Source organism: Lepus europaeus, chromosome 7 (assembly GCF_033115175.1).
Source record: "Lepus europaeus isolate LE1 chromosome 7, mLepTim1.pri, whole genome shotgun sequence".
NCBI classification, from domain to species: Eukaryota; Metazoa; Chordata; class Mammalia; order Lagomorpha; family Leporidae; genus Lepus; species Lepus europaeus.
The window spans coordinates 47,298,399-47,319,188 of NC_084833.1; the positions used below are offsets into that span (position 1 = coordinate 47,298,399).

The window sequence follows — 20,790 nt, forward strand, 5'->3', positions numbered from 1 at the left end:
TAATTTAGGGCTCCTGAGGGTACAGTCTGTCTTGGCTTCTATCACGGGTGCCCCTGACTTGGTAGTTAATAAGGGCAGTGGTGAAAATGGAGCAGCCGTGTGGAATGCCTGTGTGTTTTGGGACTTTGATCCTGCTGTGCAGACCCAGGCTGAAGCTCACTCAGTTGCTCACCAGCCAGGCTTTCTTTGTGCCTCTAGGCCACGTGTGTCCCTTGACTGAACAACCCCTGGAAGTCCCTGGGCATGTGCACTTCTGAAGAGAGCGTGTGACCAAGTGGAAAGTGAAGCCGGGGTCGGATGGGCCTGTGTGTCCTCTGCAGAATGATGACAGAGGCACTGACTCTGGTGCCAGGCTGTTGGGTGCCTCTGGTAGCAGCCAGTTCTAAGCCTGAAGTTCAGCCCCTCTGTGCGCATCAGTTCTCTCATCTGTCATTTGAGGATCATCATGCCTACTCCTTGTGTTTCTGTCAATGGGCTAAGCCATGGGGGAGAGTTCAGAGCGAAATGAGTGTCCTCAGAACATTAGCTCTTATTTTCATTGCACCTTTGCCACTTAATGGTTTTGTGGTCTTGGGCAAGTCATTTGGCCTCTGTGATCTATTTCTCTGTCTGTAAAATGGGCTTCACAGCAATCATTCCGAGTTAATTAAATGATATCACTTAATGACAGTGCCTCCGAGGTTTCCATAGAATCACTTAATAAACAAATTCTCAGTCCCTCACCCTTGTGCTCACTCTTTTTGCAGGCTTTCTCTCCTCCTTTTAGCTGGGTAGCCCACGTTTAGAGATTTTATTCCTGTATTAATTTGAATTCTCAACCTTTATAATGTGTTATTGCTCACAATATGACTGTGGAAACTTCAGAAATTTTTCTAAAACTCACAGACTATCCAGTCAAGTGGGCGGTTTTCCCTGCAGCATGTGCCAGGCCTCTCTATTGGCTCCCCCTATCCTCAGCTTCTCTACTACCCTGACCCTGTTTACCTAGTTAACTCCCACTCACTTCAGAGCTGATGACTCCTGAGCCCAGATCAGAGTCTCCTGTGTGGCGGTCTCCTAGAACCACACTCCTCACTTTGGGAACGCTTAACTCACAGAATGTACACATCTTGGAGGACCGCTCAGTTAACTCCATCTCCTCCTTCAGAGACAGCGGGGTTTGTCTTTGTTCACCCCTGTATCCTAGAATGATGCCCAGCACAAAGTAGGTTATTCCACAAGTATTTGTTGCCCAATTGAACAAATGAATCTAACCATCTCTCTGCATGCCAGCCTACCTACCTACCCTTGCTTACTAAACCTAACCATCTGTTGGTTATTCAACATCTCTAAATCTGATCTGTGGTATGGGGATAATAGCATCTCCTCTGCAGGGTTGTTGTTGCAAGGATACTTTTTGCATGAAGTATATGGCACACGTGGTAAATGCTAGCCACTATACTCCAATTCTCCCAAAATGAACAATCAGCCTTTTCAAGGATTTCCATGGTTCCACCCACAGTCTACCAATTTGTCAGATCTTCTCTGCCAACTCCCACCTACCAGTGTCTTAGGGTCAGTATATCTAATGATAATCAAAGAGGAGGAAGAGCATCGAAGGCTCTGACATAGAATTTTGGATTTTTTTTTTAATTATTCAAGCATAGAAGCTGGCATGTAATACAAATTAATTAAAGGTAGGAAGAAAGAAGAGTACAGAAGGGAGCAATGGAGAAGAGAGCTGAAGAAAGGTGAGTTGGAGAAGAGAGGAAGATGTAGCCTGAGACTTCCAAGACCGCCTCCTTAACCCTGGTTTGTCTTTTAAGACACACGGTCTTACACAAGTCTCTTCTCTTCCAGGGATCCAGCTTCTCCATCCACACAGTGAAGGGCTAGACCTCTCCTACATTTCCTGCTCTGAACTTTAGTGTCTGAAACTATGCAGTATATTTTTTCCCTATGCCCTCAACCCTGGCTTAGGCCCTGAATGCATCTTAGGCTTGTGCTGTCATAGTGGTTTCCTTCTCTTCTTCCCTGTTGACTTACTGCCTCTGTGACTTTGGAGGAATACCCTATTCCCTGTCGGTAGTTTGGGGATGGTGGCAGTGCCTCTCCCAGAAGGTTGCTAGAGGGATGAACAGGATGCTCCATGAGAATGCCTAGAAGAGTGCCTGACACATAGCAGGTACCGCAGAAGTGTTGGCTATGAATATTTTTACTTCTGCCTGCTTCCAGTCCTTTGCCAGAGATGTTAGGTGTTAACCCCCTCCCAGCAAAGTTCTTCCATCAGGCCCCACCCTTGCTCAAAAGCCTGCAGCCCCTTGGTTCAGTTAGCAGTAGTCCTCATGGTGGACGTGCCAGATGAATTATCAGGGTGTGAGAAGAAAGTACGGTAACTGCTTTTAAATGTGTGTTTTTTTTTTATCCCATTCTTTTACATTTTCTCTATTTTTTTCTTTATGTTTTATGCTGTATATTTTCTTTCTTTTTTTTTTTTTTTTTTTGACAGGCAGAGTGGACAGTGAGAGAGAGACAGAGAGAGAAAGGTCTTCCTTTGCCGTTGGTTCACCCTCCAATGGCCGCTGCGGTAGGCGCGCTGCGGCCGGCGCACCGCGCTGATCCGATGGCAGGAGCCAGGTGCTTATTCTGGTCTCCCATGGGGTGCAGGGCCCAAGGACTTGGGCCACCCTCCACTGTACTCCCTGGCCACAGCAGAGAGCTGGCCTGGAAGAGGGGCAACTGGGACAGGATCGGTGCCCCGACCGGGACTAGAACCCGGTGTGCCGGCGCCGCAAGGCGGAGGATTAGCCTAGTGAGCCGCGGCGCCGGCTATGCTGTATATTTTCAATAAGGGCACACACATTTATAATTGTGTATAATACAAGCACATATTTTAATAAACAGATGAAAGCACAAAATTGGTATAATGCTAAACAATGTTTTCCTGCTAGTGGAGAGCAAGTTGAAGCCTCCTGCCCTGGAAGAAGCGCTCCAACCATAGCGAGCCTAACCTGGCGGACCTGATTCCTCTCTTGGTCTCTGCCCTTGTGACTCTCGTTCACTCTCCTTCCTGCCTTTGCGCCTTCTGATTTCCATGTCATTGCTCATCCCCCTCCCTGCTCCTGCAGGATCCTCCCTCATTTTCTTGTTTTTTTAAAAAAGATTTTATTTATTTATTCAAAAGTCAGAGAGTTACACAGAGAGAAGAGAGGCAGAGAGAGAGAGGTCTTCCATCTGCTGGTTCACTCCCCAATTGGCTGCAATGGCTGGAGCTGTGCCCATCTGAAGCCAGGAGCCAGGAGCTTCCTCCAGGTCTCCCATGTGAGTGCATGGGGCCCAAGGACTTGGGCCATCCTCCAGTGCCTTCCCAGGCCACAGCAGAGAGCTGGATTGGAAGAGGAGCAGCTGGGACTAGAACCGGCGCCCATATGGGATGTCGGCCTTCCAGGCCAGGGCGTCAACTTGCTGTGCCACAGCGCCAGCCCCTCATTTTCTCATTTTCGTATCCAGAAGTTCACCTTAACTGCTACTTGTTCCATCAAGACTGCCAGGGCAGTTTTAGCCTGATGTTCTTCCTCCAAGCTCCTTAGATGTTCTTTGTTAGCAGTGCTCATTTGGCCCCTCTTGTTTTCTGTGTTGCATCGAGACCTTTTGCAATGTGTACTCCTTGGATCTGCAGTTACTCTGTGTTAATTCTTTCATGGATGTGCTTTAAATTATATTTCACGTGCTGACTTTATTTTGAACTATTTTGTCATTTCTCTCATTTATCATTTATCTCGAGACACATACCCGTATAGACTTTTTGGATGACATTAATCTTTTTTTTTTTTTTAATCACAGTCATATATAATTCTTTACTCTAAGGAAAAGATTGATTTCTTAAATTTGGGATCTGAATGCCCTCAGATATGACAGCATGCTTCAGCTTGAGGCATTTATCTGCAGTGCATTAATGAACTTTTTTTGAATGTGGATTTGTTATTTTCTTTTTCTTCAGGTGACATAAAATTCTAATCCATTTTTTGGTCTTTTTCTGTAATCCATGTACTTAATGCCTTTATTTCAGCATGTATAGTCCTGAGTTCTGCATAGCCTCCTGGGAAGGAGGTTGTTCTAGCAAGGAAAGCTGAATGGTACACAGAGCATATCCACTTAATCTGGGCTTTTCCCAAACTCAAACATTGTACAAGTGGCTGTCTCCCCAGCTAAGTTTCATCGGTTTGCAATAGCAGCTGTACAATCACTAGAGAGATATTTGGACTTGGAGTCAGAAACCAGGTTTAAATCTTGATTCCACCAGTTGCTGGTTGTTTGAATTTAATAAAGTCATTTAACCTCTCAAGTCATTTAACCTCATCTGTAAAATAAGCGTAATCATGTATATGTCATCGAGTTATTATTAAGATTAATTGAGATAGAGTTTATGAGCGTGCTGGGTACCTGAGAGGTTGTCAATAAATGTTGGTTTCAAAGAGGAAGTGAGAGGGTCTCTTTGTCCTTTGTGAAGCTTCTGCAGGGTGTGTTTTGAGGAGAAGCAGCCAGCCAGGTTCAGAGAGTGTATCAGACGTAGGCTTGAGCCTGAGACTGAATATCCGGTTGGCCTGGTTTCTGGACTTGTCTCTCCTCGAACGTCTGTGGCCTCCCTGGGGAGTATGAGGATTAATTAGTTAATCTTTGTAAAGTGCTTTGAAGGTGAAGAGTGCTACGTAAGGGGAATGGTCGAATTGCTTTTGGAGATATAATAATAGTGGCACCATCCACTGGCAGTCTTGCTTGTCTTAGACATCAGTAATCAATAACAAAGTTCTAAGCTGTTCTCCTTGACGTGAAAGACAGGATTCTTTGTAGGATTTGTGATAACACAGCCTTTCTGAAGTCTTACAGATATTAACTTCCTACTTCTTCCCAGCAGAGGAAATGCTAGGGTCATTTTAGAAAAAATCAGTCTCATCTTCTTGTTTCCTGGGAGTCTCCTGCTAAGGCAGTTTGGCTATCAGTCCTAGGCAGCTCAGACAGAGGGACAGTTTGCCAGTGTTGGATGCTTTGTAGGTCCTGGGCACATGGGCTTTTAAAAATCTAGTCCCGTGGAAGTGAAGGAAGAGTGTTGTGATCATGCAGTGACGTGGACCAGTGTCGTAACCTGTGCAATGGTAGCATGGGGTAGTAGAAAAAAAAATACCTTAGTCGTGTGACCTTGGGCAGGTCACTTCTCCCAGTCTTAATTTTCTCACCTGTTAAATGGAGATATAGGCCAGCACCACGGCTCACTTGGCTAATCCTCCGCCTGCGGTGCTGGCACCCCAGGTTCTAGTACTGGTTGGGGCGCTGGATTCTGTCCCGGTTGCTCCTCTTCCAGTCCAGCTCTCTGCTGTGGCCCGGGAAGGCAGTGGAGGATGGCTCAAGTGCATGGGCCCTGCACCCACATGGGAAACCAGGAGGAAGCATCTGGCTCCTGGCTTTGGACCGGTGCAGCGCGCCAGCCATAGCGGCCATTTGGGGGGTGAACCAACGGAAAGGAAGACCTTTCTCTCTGTCTCTCTCTCTCACTGTCTAACTCTGCCTGTCCAAAACAAAACAAAACAAAACAAAAATGGAGACATAGTAGGTGATCACTGCTGTTTTTTTTTTTTTTTAAGGTAGAACCAAGTTTATTCATGACAGCCTTGATTACAATCACTCTCAAGTGTAAAAAATAAAGGGTGATTAATTAAAATTTAAAACTCACTTGGACTTGCCATTTGGCCTTTCGCTGGATATCTCAAAGGGTGGGGATCTTGCCTGATTCTGAATCAACTGGTCAGATGGAGTTCACTGAGGTAATAAAAAAGACAAAAGTGCCAGTTGGAGAACTCAAGTCTTCTCCACGTTGGGATGACATTACAAAATGACAGCTGTGGTGGGTTAGGGATGAAAGAAGATAACCTTACAGGCAGAATACAGAATGAGCATCTCTACCTACACAGAAACACAAACACACACATGCAGAATCCTACACACCCAAATGGCGTGCAGGAAGGTGGCTTTTACCCTTTCTGCAGAGTGTTGGGGAGTCCAGAAAGCTTTCACAGAACTTGTGGTCCATGTGCTGGACTCTAAGGGTTGCGCCAGTTTACCAGGTAAGAAGGGCATCCACAGCAAAGAAACAGCATCCACTGAATGATGAAACAGCGCCTCGCAGTGGACCCGCTCCCAGTTGTAATATACCAGGTGCCCTGTGGGCTGCGCTGACTTTGTTCCCTTTTGAGGAAGCTCAGAAGTCAGATTGCTGTGAACTGCTTTGACTATACCTCAGTGTCTGTAAGCAGGCTGACCCTGAGGACAGCATTCTTGCAGAGCCCTGTAACTCTGTGATATTCTGACATTTACCCATGAGTCTATGGGTGCTTTTTAGCTGACACTATAAACCATATGTTGAATGTGGGGCCAGATGAAGCTTTGATACCAAACATAGAGTATGTAGTAGATTTGTCTAGAATTTAATATGCATACTTGGTGTTTTGTCTCTTAAGCAAAGTTTTTCTTTGTTAAAATAAACATGTATAAAGAATTTATACAGCGCACATGGTTATGCATATTTATTGAAGAGAATCTGTTAATAATCTATGCCTCATCGGATTTTGCATTTCTGTTGAAATAACAAATGTAGCACTTGGTACAACTGAATGAATTTGGTGAATTTTATCTGGTAGAAGAAAGGCCATTTATTCTTTTCCAGACTTCATTTTTCTCCTAGCATCTTCAGCACTGGCTAGCTTCCTGTGAGGGGGCTGGAGGACTGAATACTTTTCTGGCTCCAGAAGGTTTTGTCTTTTTTCCACCCCTTCTTACATTCCCTTTCTTTCAGCACACATGGGCATTTGCCTTGGGGCTGTTAGAATTGCTCCTTTGGGTAACAGCCTAGACTCTGAAAGACATGTAGGAGAAAACATGCAAAATTGGCTAATAATTGAGCTCAGAGTAAGACCTTAAGTGTTTATGGCATGGGGAATTCCTAGGGGGCAAAAGGGGCTCTGGATTGAGTCAGGCAAAGAGTCTGAGAAAAAATATTTGGGCAAAGCACAAGGAGAATGTGAGGAGGGGACAGGGTAGGTAGGCCATAAAGCATGGCTGAAGTTTTATTTGTGGTCATACCCATGTTTACGTCTATATAAAATGCAAGAGCGTGGGCTTTTGGATTGACCTCTGTTTGAATCTAGCGCTAGTACTCACCACTTGTTTGATTTTGGAGCAAGTTATTTAACTTCTCTGAGCTTTAGTTCCCACATCTGTGAAAATGAGAGTTCTCATGCTTTATTTACAGGAAGATGGGGAAGGCAACTAGTGCAGAGTGGTTGGTGCTAAAATAAATGTTCCCACTTTCTCTTATAATTCATTGCCTACCAATGAGAACACAACTGTGGAATGTAAACCTAATTCAAATAATGTTTGTTTTTAGAAACTGGTAAGGTGTTTACCTGGGGCCGAGCAGACTATGGTCAACTAGGGAGGACGTTGGAGTCTCACGAATGCTGGAAACCAGAACATCAGGACCCATCCCTGCCCTGCTCCAGACCATGGAACAGCATACCTTCATCTCTGCATTGTTTAATGGGAGCGACTGAGGTAGGACTTTGCACAGAGGCGATGGCTCTCTTTTCCTCGTCTTTCAGTGAAGCACTGCTGAGTGCTGGGCATTGTCTTTGGTTCCACGTGACAATCTGAAGGAGCTCATGGTTTAACATGGTAGAAAGGTCAGTTCTCCAGATAACTACACCATAAGGCAGATAGTGTGAAACTCATTAAAGAGAGGTTCAAAGTACGTACTCTGGTCTACTCTGAAGAATGAGATATGACCTCGGGGTACAGGGATTGGCTTAGGCTTTGAGAATGACGTGGCTTTGAGCTATGTCTTGATGGGTCAAACTGGTCAAGCAGTTACAAGGGTGAAGAGGATCTTTCAGTGGGTGCAACAGCTTGAACAGAATCATGAGGGTAGGAATGGGAAGGAGATGTTCTGAGGACCACTTGCAGTTGAGTTTGGAGCTTGGAGTGTCCGCAGGGGTAATTATGAGGTAATACCAGAAATGCGTGTGGGACGCTGGTTGAGGAGGCCTTTTACACTGAGCTAAATATTTTGCACTTCTGTTTATATTTCCCAGTGTAGGAAACTTTGTAGTTCAGTTGCTTATTCAAGCCCCTTTGGTTCTCTGAAATGTCTTCAATTTCTACATTGAAGGCGAGAGCCTTAATTTCTCCAGGGTATATGCTTCTGTTGCTAAATTTTGTTTTACTACTGTCCTTAGAAAGGAAAAGACTAGGTTTTTGAGAACAATAAGGATGGCCACACAGGAAATGTTCCTCTGAACCCACGTTGGCTTAATGAAGGAATTCAGTCTTCATTCAGAGTCTGCTCCCCACCCCCCCAAAATTAATAAACCAGTGAGACTTCTGTAATTAGCATCAGACTAATTACAACCCTGTCCATACCTAGAGGGCTCCCCTTCCCCTGGGGCAGGCCTGGCCTCCTCCTTCCGGGTATGTAGGACGGGGTTCAATTTCTGTTTCACATCTCAGCCCTGGTCCTCCTGGGTCCTTTCTTAGTGCTGAGTTGGGACTGTTATTTTTTGTTTTTGCTCTTGTTTTTTCCTCTCTTTATCTCTTTAATTGAAAAGGTACTAAACAAGGGCTGGTGTTGTGGCCTAGCAGGATAAGCTGTGGCCTGCAGTGCCGGTATCCCATATGGGTGCCGGTTCGAGTCCTGGCTGCTCCACTTCCGATCCAGCTCTCTGCTAATGGCCTGGGAAATCAGTGGAAGATGGTCCAAGTGCTTGGGTCTCTGCACCCACATGGGCAACCCAGAAGAAGCTCCTGGCTTCTGGCTTTGGCTTGGCACAGCCCTTGTTGTTGTGGCCATTTGGAGAGTGAACCAGTGGATGGAAGATCTCTCTCTCTGTCTCTCCTCTCTCTCTGTAACTCTACCTTTCAAATAAATAAATAAGTCTTTAAACAAAACAAAAAGGTACTAAGCAATACCACTAAGACCCTTTACAACTGATAACGATAAGGAAGCTATTCATAATCTTTTTTTTTTTTTAGAGATTTATTTATTTATTTGAAAGTCAGAGTTACACAGAGAGAAGAGAGGCAGAGAGAGAGAGAGAGAGAGAGAGAGAGGTGTTCCATCCAATGGTTCACTCCCCAATTGGCCGCAACGGCTAGAGCTGTGCCAATCTGAAGCCAGGAGCTTCTTCTGGGTCTCCCACATGGGTTCAGGGGCCCAACAACTTGGGCCATCTTCTACTGCTTTCCCAGGCCATAGCAGAGAGCTGGATTGGAAGAAGAGCAGCCGGGACTAGAACCGGCGCCCATATGGGATGCCAGCGCTTCAGGCCAGGGCTTTAACCTGCTGAGCCACAGCGCCAGCCCCACCATTCATAATCTTATCACCCTAGCATAATCACATTATTTTTTTGCATATACACATGTACATTTACAAAATTATAGTGATAGCATTTATGATGTTTTATATTCAGTCTTCATTTATTTTATCACAAATTCTTATTTCTTGTTAGTCTTTAAAATGATCACTTAAAATGACTATACTATTGAGTTAAATAATGAGAAAGTTCTAGGATTTTCAAACCGTTCTTTGGATGTTGGACCATCGTTTTCTCTTTTGTTTTCTTTGTCGGTCACAATTGTGACCCCTGCCGTAAGCCCCTCATGAGCTGTTTCCTTACCACGTGTTCTTTTGGATGACATCAGAAGGGCAGAGGCTATAAGCATCTTTATGACTTTTGCTCTGTTTCTTTAGATTCTCTCAGAGGAAATTGACTCTACCAGCAGTGAATGAACCAACGCAGTATTTAAAAGAGTATTGTCTGCTTAGCGAGTTAAGTTTCTGACAGCCTGATACATACTGCTTTATATGCTTTAGCTTTTTATTGTCTTTCTTGGGTCATTTTAGACTTTGTGGCTGGTTGGCATAGTAGTGGAGGCACAGAACTTAATAGAGTCACTGATTCTGTTGACAAGATGAGGGCAATAATGATATTGGTGAGGATAATGTGCAAAGTGCATGGCATCCTGTGGACACCCAGGAACTGCTGTTTCTTCTTTTCTTCTTCCCCATTGAGGCCTTTTAATGTCCTGTGATGGCCACAGTTTGCAGCATGGTGACAGACATGTCCAATGCAAACATGTTGCCCAAGAGCCTGACTTAAGGGAGCAAAGGGAGGAGTGGACTTGAATCTTCAGCCCCTTGGCAGCTTCATCTCAGGGCTGCCTCCCTTCTCTGCTAAGTCTCCGAGTAGTCTTTGGTCTTCCTACAGATTTAGATTCCATGCTGTTACCCACTGGTCAACTGGGTGTGGGAATTCTCTCTACCTGTTGATGTCCAAATCTGGCCTGCCAGGCATCTATGAGGGTGCTTTACAAAGTTTGTGGAAAATGAAATTAAAGACACATTCATTCTGGTACAAAAATTTTTTGAAAAATGTGTACCAAATGAATATCAGTGGTCCTCAAAAAGTTCATGGAAAATGTGTTTTATGTAAAAACTATGCATGGATTTCAAACTGGGTTTGAGGCTTGAATTAAAGTATTTGAAAAGGCTCACATACTTTCTCTGTGTATGAGGTAAAATTGAAACTCATTTTTAAAAAGATTTATTTATTTATTTATTTGAAAGTTAGAATTACAGAGAGAGGGAGAGGCCGAGAGAGAGAGAGAGAGATCTTCCATCTGTTGGTTCACTTCTCAAGTGGCTGCAACAGCCAGGGCTGGGCCAGGTCGAGACTAGGAGCCAGGAGTATCATCTGGGTCTCTCATGTGGGTGGCAGGAGCCCAAGCACTTGGACCATCTTCTATTGCTTTCCTAGGCACATTAGCAGGAAGCTGGATTGGAAGTGGAGTATCCAGGACACTAACTGGCACCCACATGGGATACTGGTGTTGCAGACAATGGCTTAACCCACTGTGTTACAACACTAGTCCGAGGTTTAATTTTCCATGTCCTTTTTCATATATATACTTTCCTAGATGAGAAAAAATTTTAGAAAGATTTATTTTATGTATTTGAAAGGCAGAGTTGGAGGCGGGTGGGGGGGAGAGGGAGAGGGAGAGAATTTGCATTCCTTGGTTTACTCCCCAAATGACAGCAACGTCCAGGGATGGGCCGGGCCAAAGCCAGGGCCGGGTGCTTCATCCAGATCTCCCACATAGGTGCAGGGGCCCAAGGACTTGGGCATCTTCCACTGCTTTCCCAGAAGCATTAGCAGGGAGTGGGATGGGAAGTGGAACAGCTGGGACACAAAGCAGCACCCATATGGGAATTGGCATTGCAGGAGGTGGTTTAACCCCTCTGCCACAATGCCGGCCCTAGATGAAAATTTTTGAAGGCTGGAGTCAGGGTCTGTCAGTCCCTGAGAACAGCCATGTTTGTCTTCTGAGCCATGTGTCACCTCTATTCTGATAGATACTTTTTCAAGATTTTAAACCTGGAAGGTATCGTTTTAGTGTTCTTCTGGTGGTGAAGACATGTACTGTCAGCTTCCTTTAGATGCTAGGCCACCCTGGTCACTCCTGGAAGATTTTAGGATTGATCCCTTCCTGCATGTGTCAGGACAGGGTGTATGTAAACAACTTTGCTCCATGACAGGAAACATGAACCACAGCAGCTTTCTCTCTTTCTAAGCCCAGGTGAGGCTGCTGCTTGCACATTTCCTGTTGCATGTTTGTTCTAACGTCCACCACAGGTGAAAGCCTGCATTTGCAGTTGGGCAGTAGTGCTTGTGTTCATTCCGTGGGTATCCTTGGGGGTCCTCAAGATTCTGAAACCGCAGGGATTGGCACCAGGGATGTTAGTAGAACCATCAGGAGACCCGTTTGATTTGAGGTAAATAGCCTTTGAAAGGACAAGAAAGAACTAGAGTGGGAGTTAGAAGAGCTGGCCTCTAGCTTGGGTTCTGCCATTACAAAGTGAGTTTGGTTAGCCCCCCCCACCCCCCACCCCCCTTTCCTCCTGGGTTCTTAGTTGCCCTGTATGTGGATTGGGGATATTAGTCCAGATGATTCCTAATTTTTTTTTTACATTTAAGGGTCTCTGCCATCTCTAATTCTTATTTCATAGACATAATCACTGCTTAAATTTTCAAGGCCTCCTGCCTTTGGAGCCCCTCAGTTTCATAGCCAAACTTACTAATCCTAGCTGCTAACTCAACCTTGTCAGCCCTGGGGTGTTAACTAGTCTAGAAGGTCCAGGCTTCAGTAACACTTCAACCTTGCTTTGACTCTTTGGCTCTATTCTCTGCCCATACTTCTTGTCCTCAAACTCTCCTGTTCCAGTTAGTTTTGGGACTTGGTACAGTGTCCCTGCTCCGTAGTCCCTGGACTTCAGAAGGCTGCCCTGACTCACTCTTCAATTCTCTGGTCTCCTCGGAACTTGCAGTCTGGTGGTCACCCTCGTTCCTCTGGCTGTGTCCTCGTTGTTAGGGACAGACCTGGGGGACACTGCCTTCTTGGATTCATTGCCCTCCACCCGCTCCACTGGCTCTGTGAGTTTGCTGTCCCACCTTTTCTGCTTTCCTGGGTCTCTCTGATGTTCACCTCCTTCTTGATTTTGAGCTCAACCCCATAAACATTGGTTGACACTTGCCATGTGCCAGTGTTGGCTGCATAGAGGTGGTAGGTAGGGAGGTAGCTACAGAGATTAAAAAAGTATGTGAACTTCCAGATATGTAAGTGAAAAATGTTATCAGAGTTAGGTGCAAAAGGCCAAGGGGGCAGTGGGGATGAAATGATTAATTCAGAAAACACTAACAAAAAGAAATGGTATTTGGACTAGGTTCTTCAAAGTGAGGAGTTCAGCAAAGATAGAAAGACATTCCTGCGGCTGGTGCTGTGACGTAGCCGGTAAGGCTGCCACCTGCAGTGCTGGCATCCCATATGGGTACCAGTTCAGGTCCCAGCTGCTACACTTCCAGTCCAGCTCTCTGCTGTGGCCTGGGAAGAGCTGTAGAAAATGGCCCAAGTCCTAGGGCCCCTGCACCCACATTGGGGACCTGGAGGAAGCTCCTGGCTCCTGGCTTCGGATTGGTGCAGCTCTCTGGCCATTGCAGCCATCTGGGGAGTGAACCAGCAGATAGACGACCTCTCTCTCTCTCTCTCTCCCTCTCTGTAATTATGCCTTTCAAGTAAATAAATAAATTTTTTTAAAAAAGGAAGACATTCCTGGCAGAAGGATCAGCATGAACTGAAACTGTGCATACGGATCTGCTTTTGACTGCTGGGGCAATCACGCTGCCTACCCATTCCAGTGGGAGCCTAGTTTTGCAATCTGGCCGCCTGTCCTGTCTGTGGCCCTCACCTCATTTGTTAGTGAAGCTAAGTAACTTTCGTGTACATTATCTTGGTCCCAGTGAGATGCCGTGAAATAGGCCAAGATAGCGATAATTAGTCTTGTTTTTATAACTGAGGAAACTGAGGCCCAAAACTAGGAATTAAGAGAGGTTCCGAGTCAAAGAGCTGGATCTGCTTTGTCTCTGACGGCCTGTTATGGGCTCAGTCTGCAGCCACAGCCTGAGTCATGTTCATGGTTTAAAATCTGCTCATGTTTGGTTGAGGAGCACTCAGTTCAAGCCAGGGAGCCCACTGTACATGTGAGCACGTGTGCACATAAACAGCCATTGGGGCAGGACCAGGAAATGTGGAAATAAACAAGAGTTGTACCAGAGACTGGGTAATTGTGAAGCTCGAACATCATTGGACTTCATTTTGCTGCAGGACTAAAACTGCTGGAGGATCAACCTGTGCAGAGGGTCCAAGTGAAATCTGTCAGAATGAGTAGGAAAGAATCTATTTTTAGTTTGCAGAGTCACTCACTCGGCTGTGGTAGCTGAGATTTGAGCCAGTCCCCTATGCTTCCCACTGTGGTATATCTGAAGGAGAAATACCTCTTGAATGCTGTGTAAAACCCATTAATGGACCTGGAAGTTTCCAGGGCGTCTTTGTCCTACAACTCCCTCAGAAGGCTGCCTTTCCTGAATGACCTTCCTCCTTTCCTATATTTAATGCATTTCTAATTTTAAGTTTGTGTCAAGACTGTGGGACTTTGGTGCCCTAAATAACACAGAAATCTACCACCAGCAGTCAGCTGAGTCTGGAGGGCTCTGACGGAACTGAACACAACCTGAAAAAGCGTTCCCAAGTGGCTCTGTGGTAAGTCACCCACAACACTGGTGCTTTTCCTAGAGAAGTGGGAGATTTCTGACACCATGCGCTCCAGGCAGCTCAAACCTTGCAAGTGTAGCTGAGGCCAATGTTTTAGAGCCCAAATGGGACAGCAGTGCTTAAAATCTGTTACTCAACAGTGATTGCTGGTCTTTCACCGGAGATTGTAAGGTCCCACATCTGTGCTGTAGCTGCTGACGTAGTGAGGGTAGAAATAACACAAAACAAATCTGAAGGCAGTGGACTGGATTTGTCCATGTGAACACTTGGAAGAAAGAGCCAGAAAGGGCTGTTATGTTTGAGAGAGATGGCAAAAGTATGCTGTATCTGCTGTTTTCTTGTTTGTTTATATTTGTCATCTTGCTCTTCCTTGTTCCAAGAGAACAAAGGTCTGTGTATCCTTTTTATTTTAAAAGATTGGTTTATTTATTTTGAAAAGCAGGGTTACAGAGAGAAAGAGAGAGAGAGACAGACAGACAGACAGACACACACACACACACAGATCTTCCATTCACTGATTCACTTCCCAAATGCTTCGTCTGGGTCTCCCACTTGGGTGGCAGGGGCCCAAGCATTTGGACCATCTTTCACTGTTCTCCCAGGTGCATTAGCAGGGAGCTGGATCAGAAGTGGAGCATCTGGGACGCAAACTGGTGGCCATATGGGATTCTGGGATCACAGACAGTAACTTAACCTGCTATATATCTTGTTCAAAGCCATGTTCTCAGTGTCTCAGGTTGTCCCCAGTACCCCATAGGTGCTTAGGCTGGGGTTGGGGGCGGTGATCCTGTTGATCCTGCCCCTTTCTATATCCGTGAGGACCTTTTCCCTCTTGTATTTCTAGTCTCTGTGGTTTGTTGGATTCTGAAGGTCTGTGGTGGTGGTGGGGTTGAGGTGGGAGGTGGTGACTGAAAAGGCTTCCTGAATTGGAAGCCTTTAACATTAAATTAGTTCTCAAGGGAGCTAAAGTAAAGTAACTGGTGGGGAATCTTGGCCAGAATTTGCATGTAAGAGGAAAGTAGGGATGAGGAGTCAGCTGGAGATGGAGTATTGACAAGAGAAGAGAAACGTGACGTGTGTCACAGAAGTGTCATAGAGGCTAAGGCTATTTCGGCAAGAGGTTGGGGCTGGAGAGGAGCCCATTGGATTTGGTGTCAGGGAGGCTGTGGTGCCACTTCTGAGAGCAGCTTCAGTGGCAAGATGGGAGCTAAAGTAGGGGCACAGCAAGTGAATGGGTGCAGCAAATGCAGGCTGCAGGGGTGAGTGACGCTTTCTATGGATGCAGCCGTCAGAGGAGGGCGAGAATAAACTCAGTGCCTTGAAAAGGGAGCTTGGTTCGAGTTAGCTTTGTAAGCACTGAGAAGTCAGAGTGTGTCAGAAGGCTGAGAAGGAAAAGATTAGAGAGCATGAGAGGGGGAGAAAGCTGGTGAGTAAAGTTGCAAGAGGGAGGGGGAGTGGTTGCAGCAAAGCCCCTAAGGAGGTGGGAGAAATGAAAGTACTTCAAAATGTGGTGGGAAAATGGAGGTAAAAGACAATTTTGATATAAACATTTTTGAAATGCATGCTTTTTTTCATAATACATCATTTCCATGACCTTTTTGAAGATCCCTCATGTACATGGGTCTCAAAATTGTTGCACCAAAATAAACTTATCTTTTAATTCCATCTTTCCGTGAGCTTCTTGAAGTTCCCTTGTAGAATTGAGATCACAGTGAAGGGGTTAGTTGTGACAAGAAAAAAGGACGCTTTTTCTTTCTTACAACACAGGGGTACAGAAAAAAGGGATACGTGAAGATAGATGTTTGGAGATAGAATAGAGGGTATTTTCATTCCACTGTGTGTATCCTTTGTCATCGGGTTCTATATTATGTTATTTATTCAACAAATGTCTACTGTGAGCCACTGTAATCCATGTGCAGTGCAAGGCATCAAGAATTCACAAGTTAAATACAAAGTTTTGCCCACTACTGCATTAGAATATTTATTAGTGAGGTAGTAGTTAATTAATATGTCCATCTCTAAATCAGACTTTGAGTTCTTTGAGGGCAAGCACTGTGTTATTTATCTTTGTCTGATTAGGGCCAGGCTTGGTACAAAATAAATAATCAGTAGAAGTGTGCTGGAAAAAAAAAAAAAAAAAGCGTGTGAGCTCAAGTTCAGTGGCTTAAATCCTCCTGGTTAGATTGAAAGCCACTGATCTGCTGGAGCTGTGAGGTTAGGCTAGGGAGGCCAGAAGAGAGCGACTAGTTTGTTTTGCTCTCCTGTGAGGACATTCAGCACCATCTGGTGACTGATGGGACATGGCTCTGATGACTGGGAGGTAAGAGCAGCTGTTCCTGGCCTCATTCCCGAGGGAAGGAAACTGAAGTTCAGTGAGAAAGCTGTCTCTACCTTGTAGTTACACAGTGCCTGGCAGAACTCAGACTTGAACCTGGCCTCTGCTTCCTCTCAACTTGAATCTCACCACCAGCTTCCTCTCAATGCAGATCTGATCAGGATGCAGTCCTGGCCTCCGGCTCTGGCTGTGATGGTGGCAACTGGGGCTAGTGAGATCTGGCGTCCTTCTCTGGAATTTAGGTTAATGTCTTCTGAGGAAAAGCAGCAAGCAAAGGCAGCGTGAGGTAACAGTGAAGTTAACTCATGATTATGGTAAACAATAGTACCAGCTGGAGCTGGAGGTCTGATGGAAACAGTCCTGAATGTGGGATGAGACCTGCGTGGGAATTTATACTGTGTGCCAATCATCAGTATGACCTTGGGTCACTCAAAACCGTGTCCAGTCTTAGTTTTCTCATTAATGATGTGGCTGTAAAGTATCTGTTTTACCTTACCCACAGGTTATTGAAAGATGCAAATAAGGTAAAGCCGGACTTCTGTGAAGTGCTGTATGGAAGGGCTATTGTTGGGTTCATGTCATATGAGCCACTTTATGCTTCAGATCCAGGTTTAGTTATGACTACGGGTCAGAACTATTCTTTTTTGTCTGAGTCACTTGAGATCTTAGGAGCTACAGAGCTGTCCTGGATCTGCTTAAAATCAGAGCCAGCGAAAATAGTGGCGCCCAGGTACTTGGTAATCGCAGCCAGTCTTCCCGCAGTACCAGCGTGTGAATTCCTGCTGAGGCGGCTGTCAGCATCAACGGCAAGGATGTTTCTGACTTGCTTTCTGTCAACAACAGAGGACATTCATCAGCCCTGATTTAAAGTCCCCGGTGACCTGATGTGTCGCCACCACGCTCTGCAGGAGTACAACTGCCCCGGGCTTCACCCAGGGTCCCCCGGAAACTGACCAGCTGTCTTTTGTTACATTTGACCTTGAAAGCTGGGCTGTCCCAGGGTGAAAATAAATCATGCAGAGGTTTAGAGTGAAAACAGGAGGCAGTGAGGGTTTGAAGGTGGCTGGTGATCTGATGAGAGAAGTGCCAGGTCTGTGAAGCCTGAGAGAGCTTTGCCTGAATTGGTTGTCCAGGGTACTAAGACTGCCTCCATGCCCACCGTGATTCCTTTTGCTTGGCCCTCCATTACCTATTGCCTGACTACAGTGACGACCTGTGGTTGTTTCACCTCTTGTTCTAATCTGGCCTCACCCCAGTATACCCAGCCAGTAGCCAAAGTAATGCACTAAAATATAAATCCGATCATGCTATGCTCTTTATGTTTTTTTAAAATTTCTTAGAAAATACAGAAAAATTTATTCCCACAATAAACATTTACTGGACATCAACTATAAGGATAGAAATTAGACAACCTTTTAGGAAACTGTCTAGGATAAGACCAGGCCTCTGCTCTCAAGGAATGGGAGAAACATGACCTGTGATCTTTACAGCCAGTATGTAAAGAGCCTACGCTCCAGGATTGTTCTTGGCCTTGTGCACCACTGCCTCCTCATTGTCTTTAGTGCCCAGCACACAATAGGTGCGCAACAAATTTAGGTTTTTTTTAAAGACTTATTTATTTATTTATTTGAAAGTCAGAGTTACACAGAGAGAGGAGAGGCAGAGAGAGAGAGAGGTCTTCCATCCGATGGTTCCATTCCCCAGATGGCCACAACGGCTGGAGCTGTGCTGATCCAAAGCCAGGAGCCAGGAGCTTCTTCCCAGTCTCCCATGTGGGTGCAGGGGCCCAAAGACTTGGGCCATCTTCTACTGCTTTCCCAGACCATAGCAGAGAGCTGGACAGGAAGTGGAGCAGCTGGGTCTTGAACCGGCGCTCATATGGGATGCCAGCCCTTTAGGCCAGGGTGTTAACCCACTGTGCCACAGCGCTGGCTCCTATTTTTTTTTTTTAAGATTTATTTATTTATTTGAAAGGCAGAGCTAGAGAGAGAGAGGGAGGGAGGGAGGGAGGGAAGGAGGGAGAGTGTGAGAGGGAGAGAGAGGAAGGAAGAGAGGGAGGGAGGAAGGGAGAGAGATAGATGTCTTTTATCCACTGGTTCACTCCCCAAATGGCTGCAATGGCCAGAGCTGGGTCCATCCAAAGCTGGGAGCCAGGGCCTTCCTCTGGCTCTCTCAAGTGGTTGCAGGGGCCCAAGCACTTGGGTCATTTTCTGCTGCTTTCCTGGGTACATCAGCAGGGAGCTAGATCAGAAGTGGAGCAGCCAGGACTGGAACCAGCACCCATATGGGATACTGGTACCCAGTAGTGGCCACACCCACTACACTACAGTGCTGGTCCTACCTTTAGTTTTTAAAGGCATCCTATCCTGGATTTAGTCCATATCGCTGCCTTATCATAAGAAGCTCCTTTTGATCCAGCTCTTGTCAAAATATCCAGTATCACCTTCTACCAGTCTCTCTCTATTCTGCAGTTCATCCATGCTGAACCAATGCAAGGATCATGTTGTTTGAAACGATGCATCTTTGCACATGCTGATTCATCTCTTCGCCCTTGGCTGCTTGGAAAATGCCTACCCACTCACCAGCAGATAACTAGCATGATGTTTATTCATCCTGTTATTTCTGCTGTCCAGCCGGACAGTCATGCCTCTTCTTTTCTACTCTGTTGGGTTTTTCTTTGCTTGATGTCCTTATCCACATTTCTTGGCTCTGTTGAGCTGTTGTCCCTAAGCTCTTTTTTACCCTCCCTTTAACTCCCTTGTTTTTGATACTGTTGAAAGTTCAGGTCTGGAATTTGTTGGGCTTTTGGCATCCTGGCTATAAGTTAGGTTGAACCCTGGGTTCTCTTTTCCTTTCTCTCTGCTGGTTCCATTTGTATAAAAATCCTGCCCTGAGCAGGGTCTGGATTTTGCAGATCCCACTGCTGGGGAGTTGGAGTGTCTGTCTTGGATATTTGGTCACTGGGACCTTGTTCTGATTAGCTGATTCCCAAGTCTAATGCCATCTGCTTGATTCAGAGTTGCTGCTGCTTAGAGCTTCCTGCTTGGAGGTTTTCCGATCAATGGGATCTTTTTGTTGTTGGCACTGGCCTGACTCGAGCCTCTGTTTGCCAGGCATTTTTAGGTACTTTAAGTTGGATGGCTGCCTTGAAGAGCCAGCTCTGTAGTCACCTTTCTTTCCAAGCATTATTCCCATCTGGTTGTAGTCTCTTCTTTGCCTGAAATGTACTGAGTCATTGGGGCCTTGCCTAATAAGTGTCCCTTGAGGGAGATAAAGAGAAAACATTGCTCTTGTCACTTCCAGGGAAGCAAAACCAGGTTATTCCCTTGGGGTACAGGTACTCTAAGATCTGGGTCTTGGAGAGAGCGACCACTGAACTGTAACTAGAAGGGAGAATCTACCCTTTATATAGTTACATAATTCCTGTGTGTGATACTGGGATTCTTTTTTTTTTTTTTTAAGATTTTTAAAATTTTATTTATTTGAAAGAGTTATAAAGAGAGGTAAAGACAGAGAGAGAGAGGTCCTTCATCTGCTGATTCACTCCCCAGATAGCTGCAATGGCCAGAGCTGCACCGATCCGAAGCCAGGAGCCAGGAGCTTCTTCTGGGTCTCCCATGTGGGTTCAGGGGCCCAAGAACTAGGGCCATCCTCTACCGCCATCCCAGGCCATAACAGAGAGCTGGATGGGAAGAGGAGCAGCTGGGACTAGAACCAACACTCATATGGGATGCCGGTGCTTCAGGCCAGGACTTCAACCCGATGCGCCACAGCGCTGGCCCCAATGCAGGGATTCTTTGTATGGGGCCACTGCCAGTGGTGGTAGTCACCTCCTGCATCTGTAGATTGCTGTTGGGAAGAGTTCTTTTTTTAAATCCAAGATTGGGAGTGACTGGCCATGGGTAAAAAAAATGGAAGGAATCAGAGATATCTTAGGAAAAAGAGCAGTTACTACCACAATCAATTGTGAAACCTCTGGACTCAGAAGAAAGCAAAGCAGGAGGCAGCAGTGCCAGAGGGCCCCTTGTGGTTCTCACAGGAACCCTCTCCTGTGCTTCCTCAGGGAACCCAGCTGCCTGGGGAAGGGAGCTCATGGGTACTAAACAATGTGTGTTTCAGTTACTCTTGAGTGCCTTCCCTGTGGCTTTTCCTTCCCTTGTGGTTTCTTTATTTTTTTATTTTAATTTTTTTAAAGATTTATTTGAAAGTCAGAGAGACAGAGAGCTCTTCCATCTGCTGCTTCTCTCCCCAAACGGCCACCACAG

The 20,790-nt window shown here is 45.7% G+C and overlaps 1 protein-coding gene across 4 annotated transcripts in view; it reads left to right on the forward strand.

Annotated features, from left to right (window-relative positions):
• SERGEF (secretion regulating guanine nucleotide exchange factor) overlaps window positions 1–20,790 on the forward strand; it is a 245,340-nt gene that overhangs the window by 51,860 nt on the left and 172,690 nt on the right. For all 4 annotated transcript variants that reach the window (XM_062198088.1, XM_062198085.1, XM_062198086.1 and 1 more), the window contains one exon: window positions 7,418–7,584. In XM_062198088.1, coding sequence (XP_062054072.1) covers window positions 7,418–7,584 — 167 coding nt within the window. The remainder of the gene's footprint in view (window positions 1–7,417; window positions 7,585–20,790) is intronic.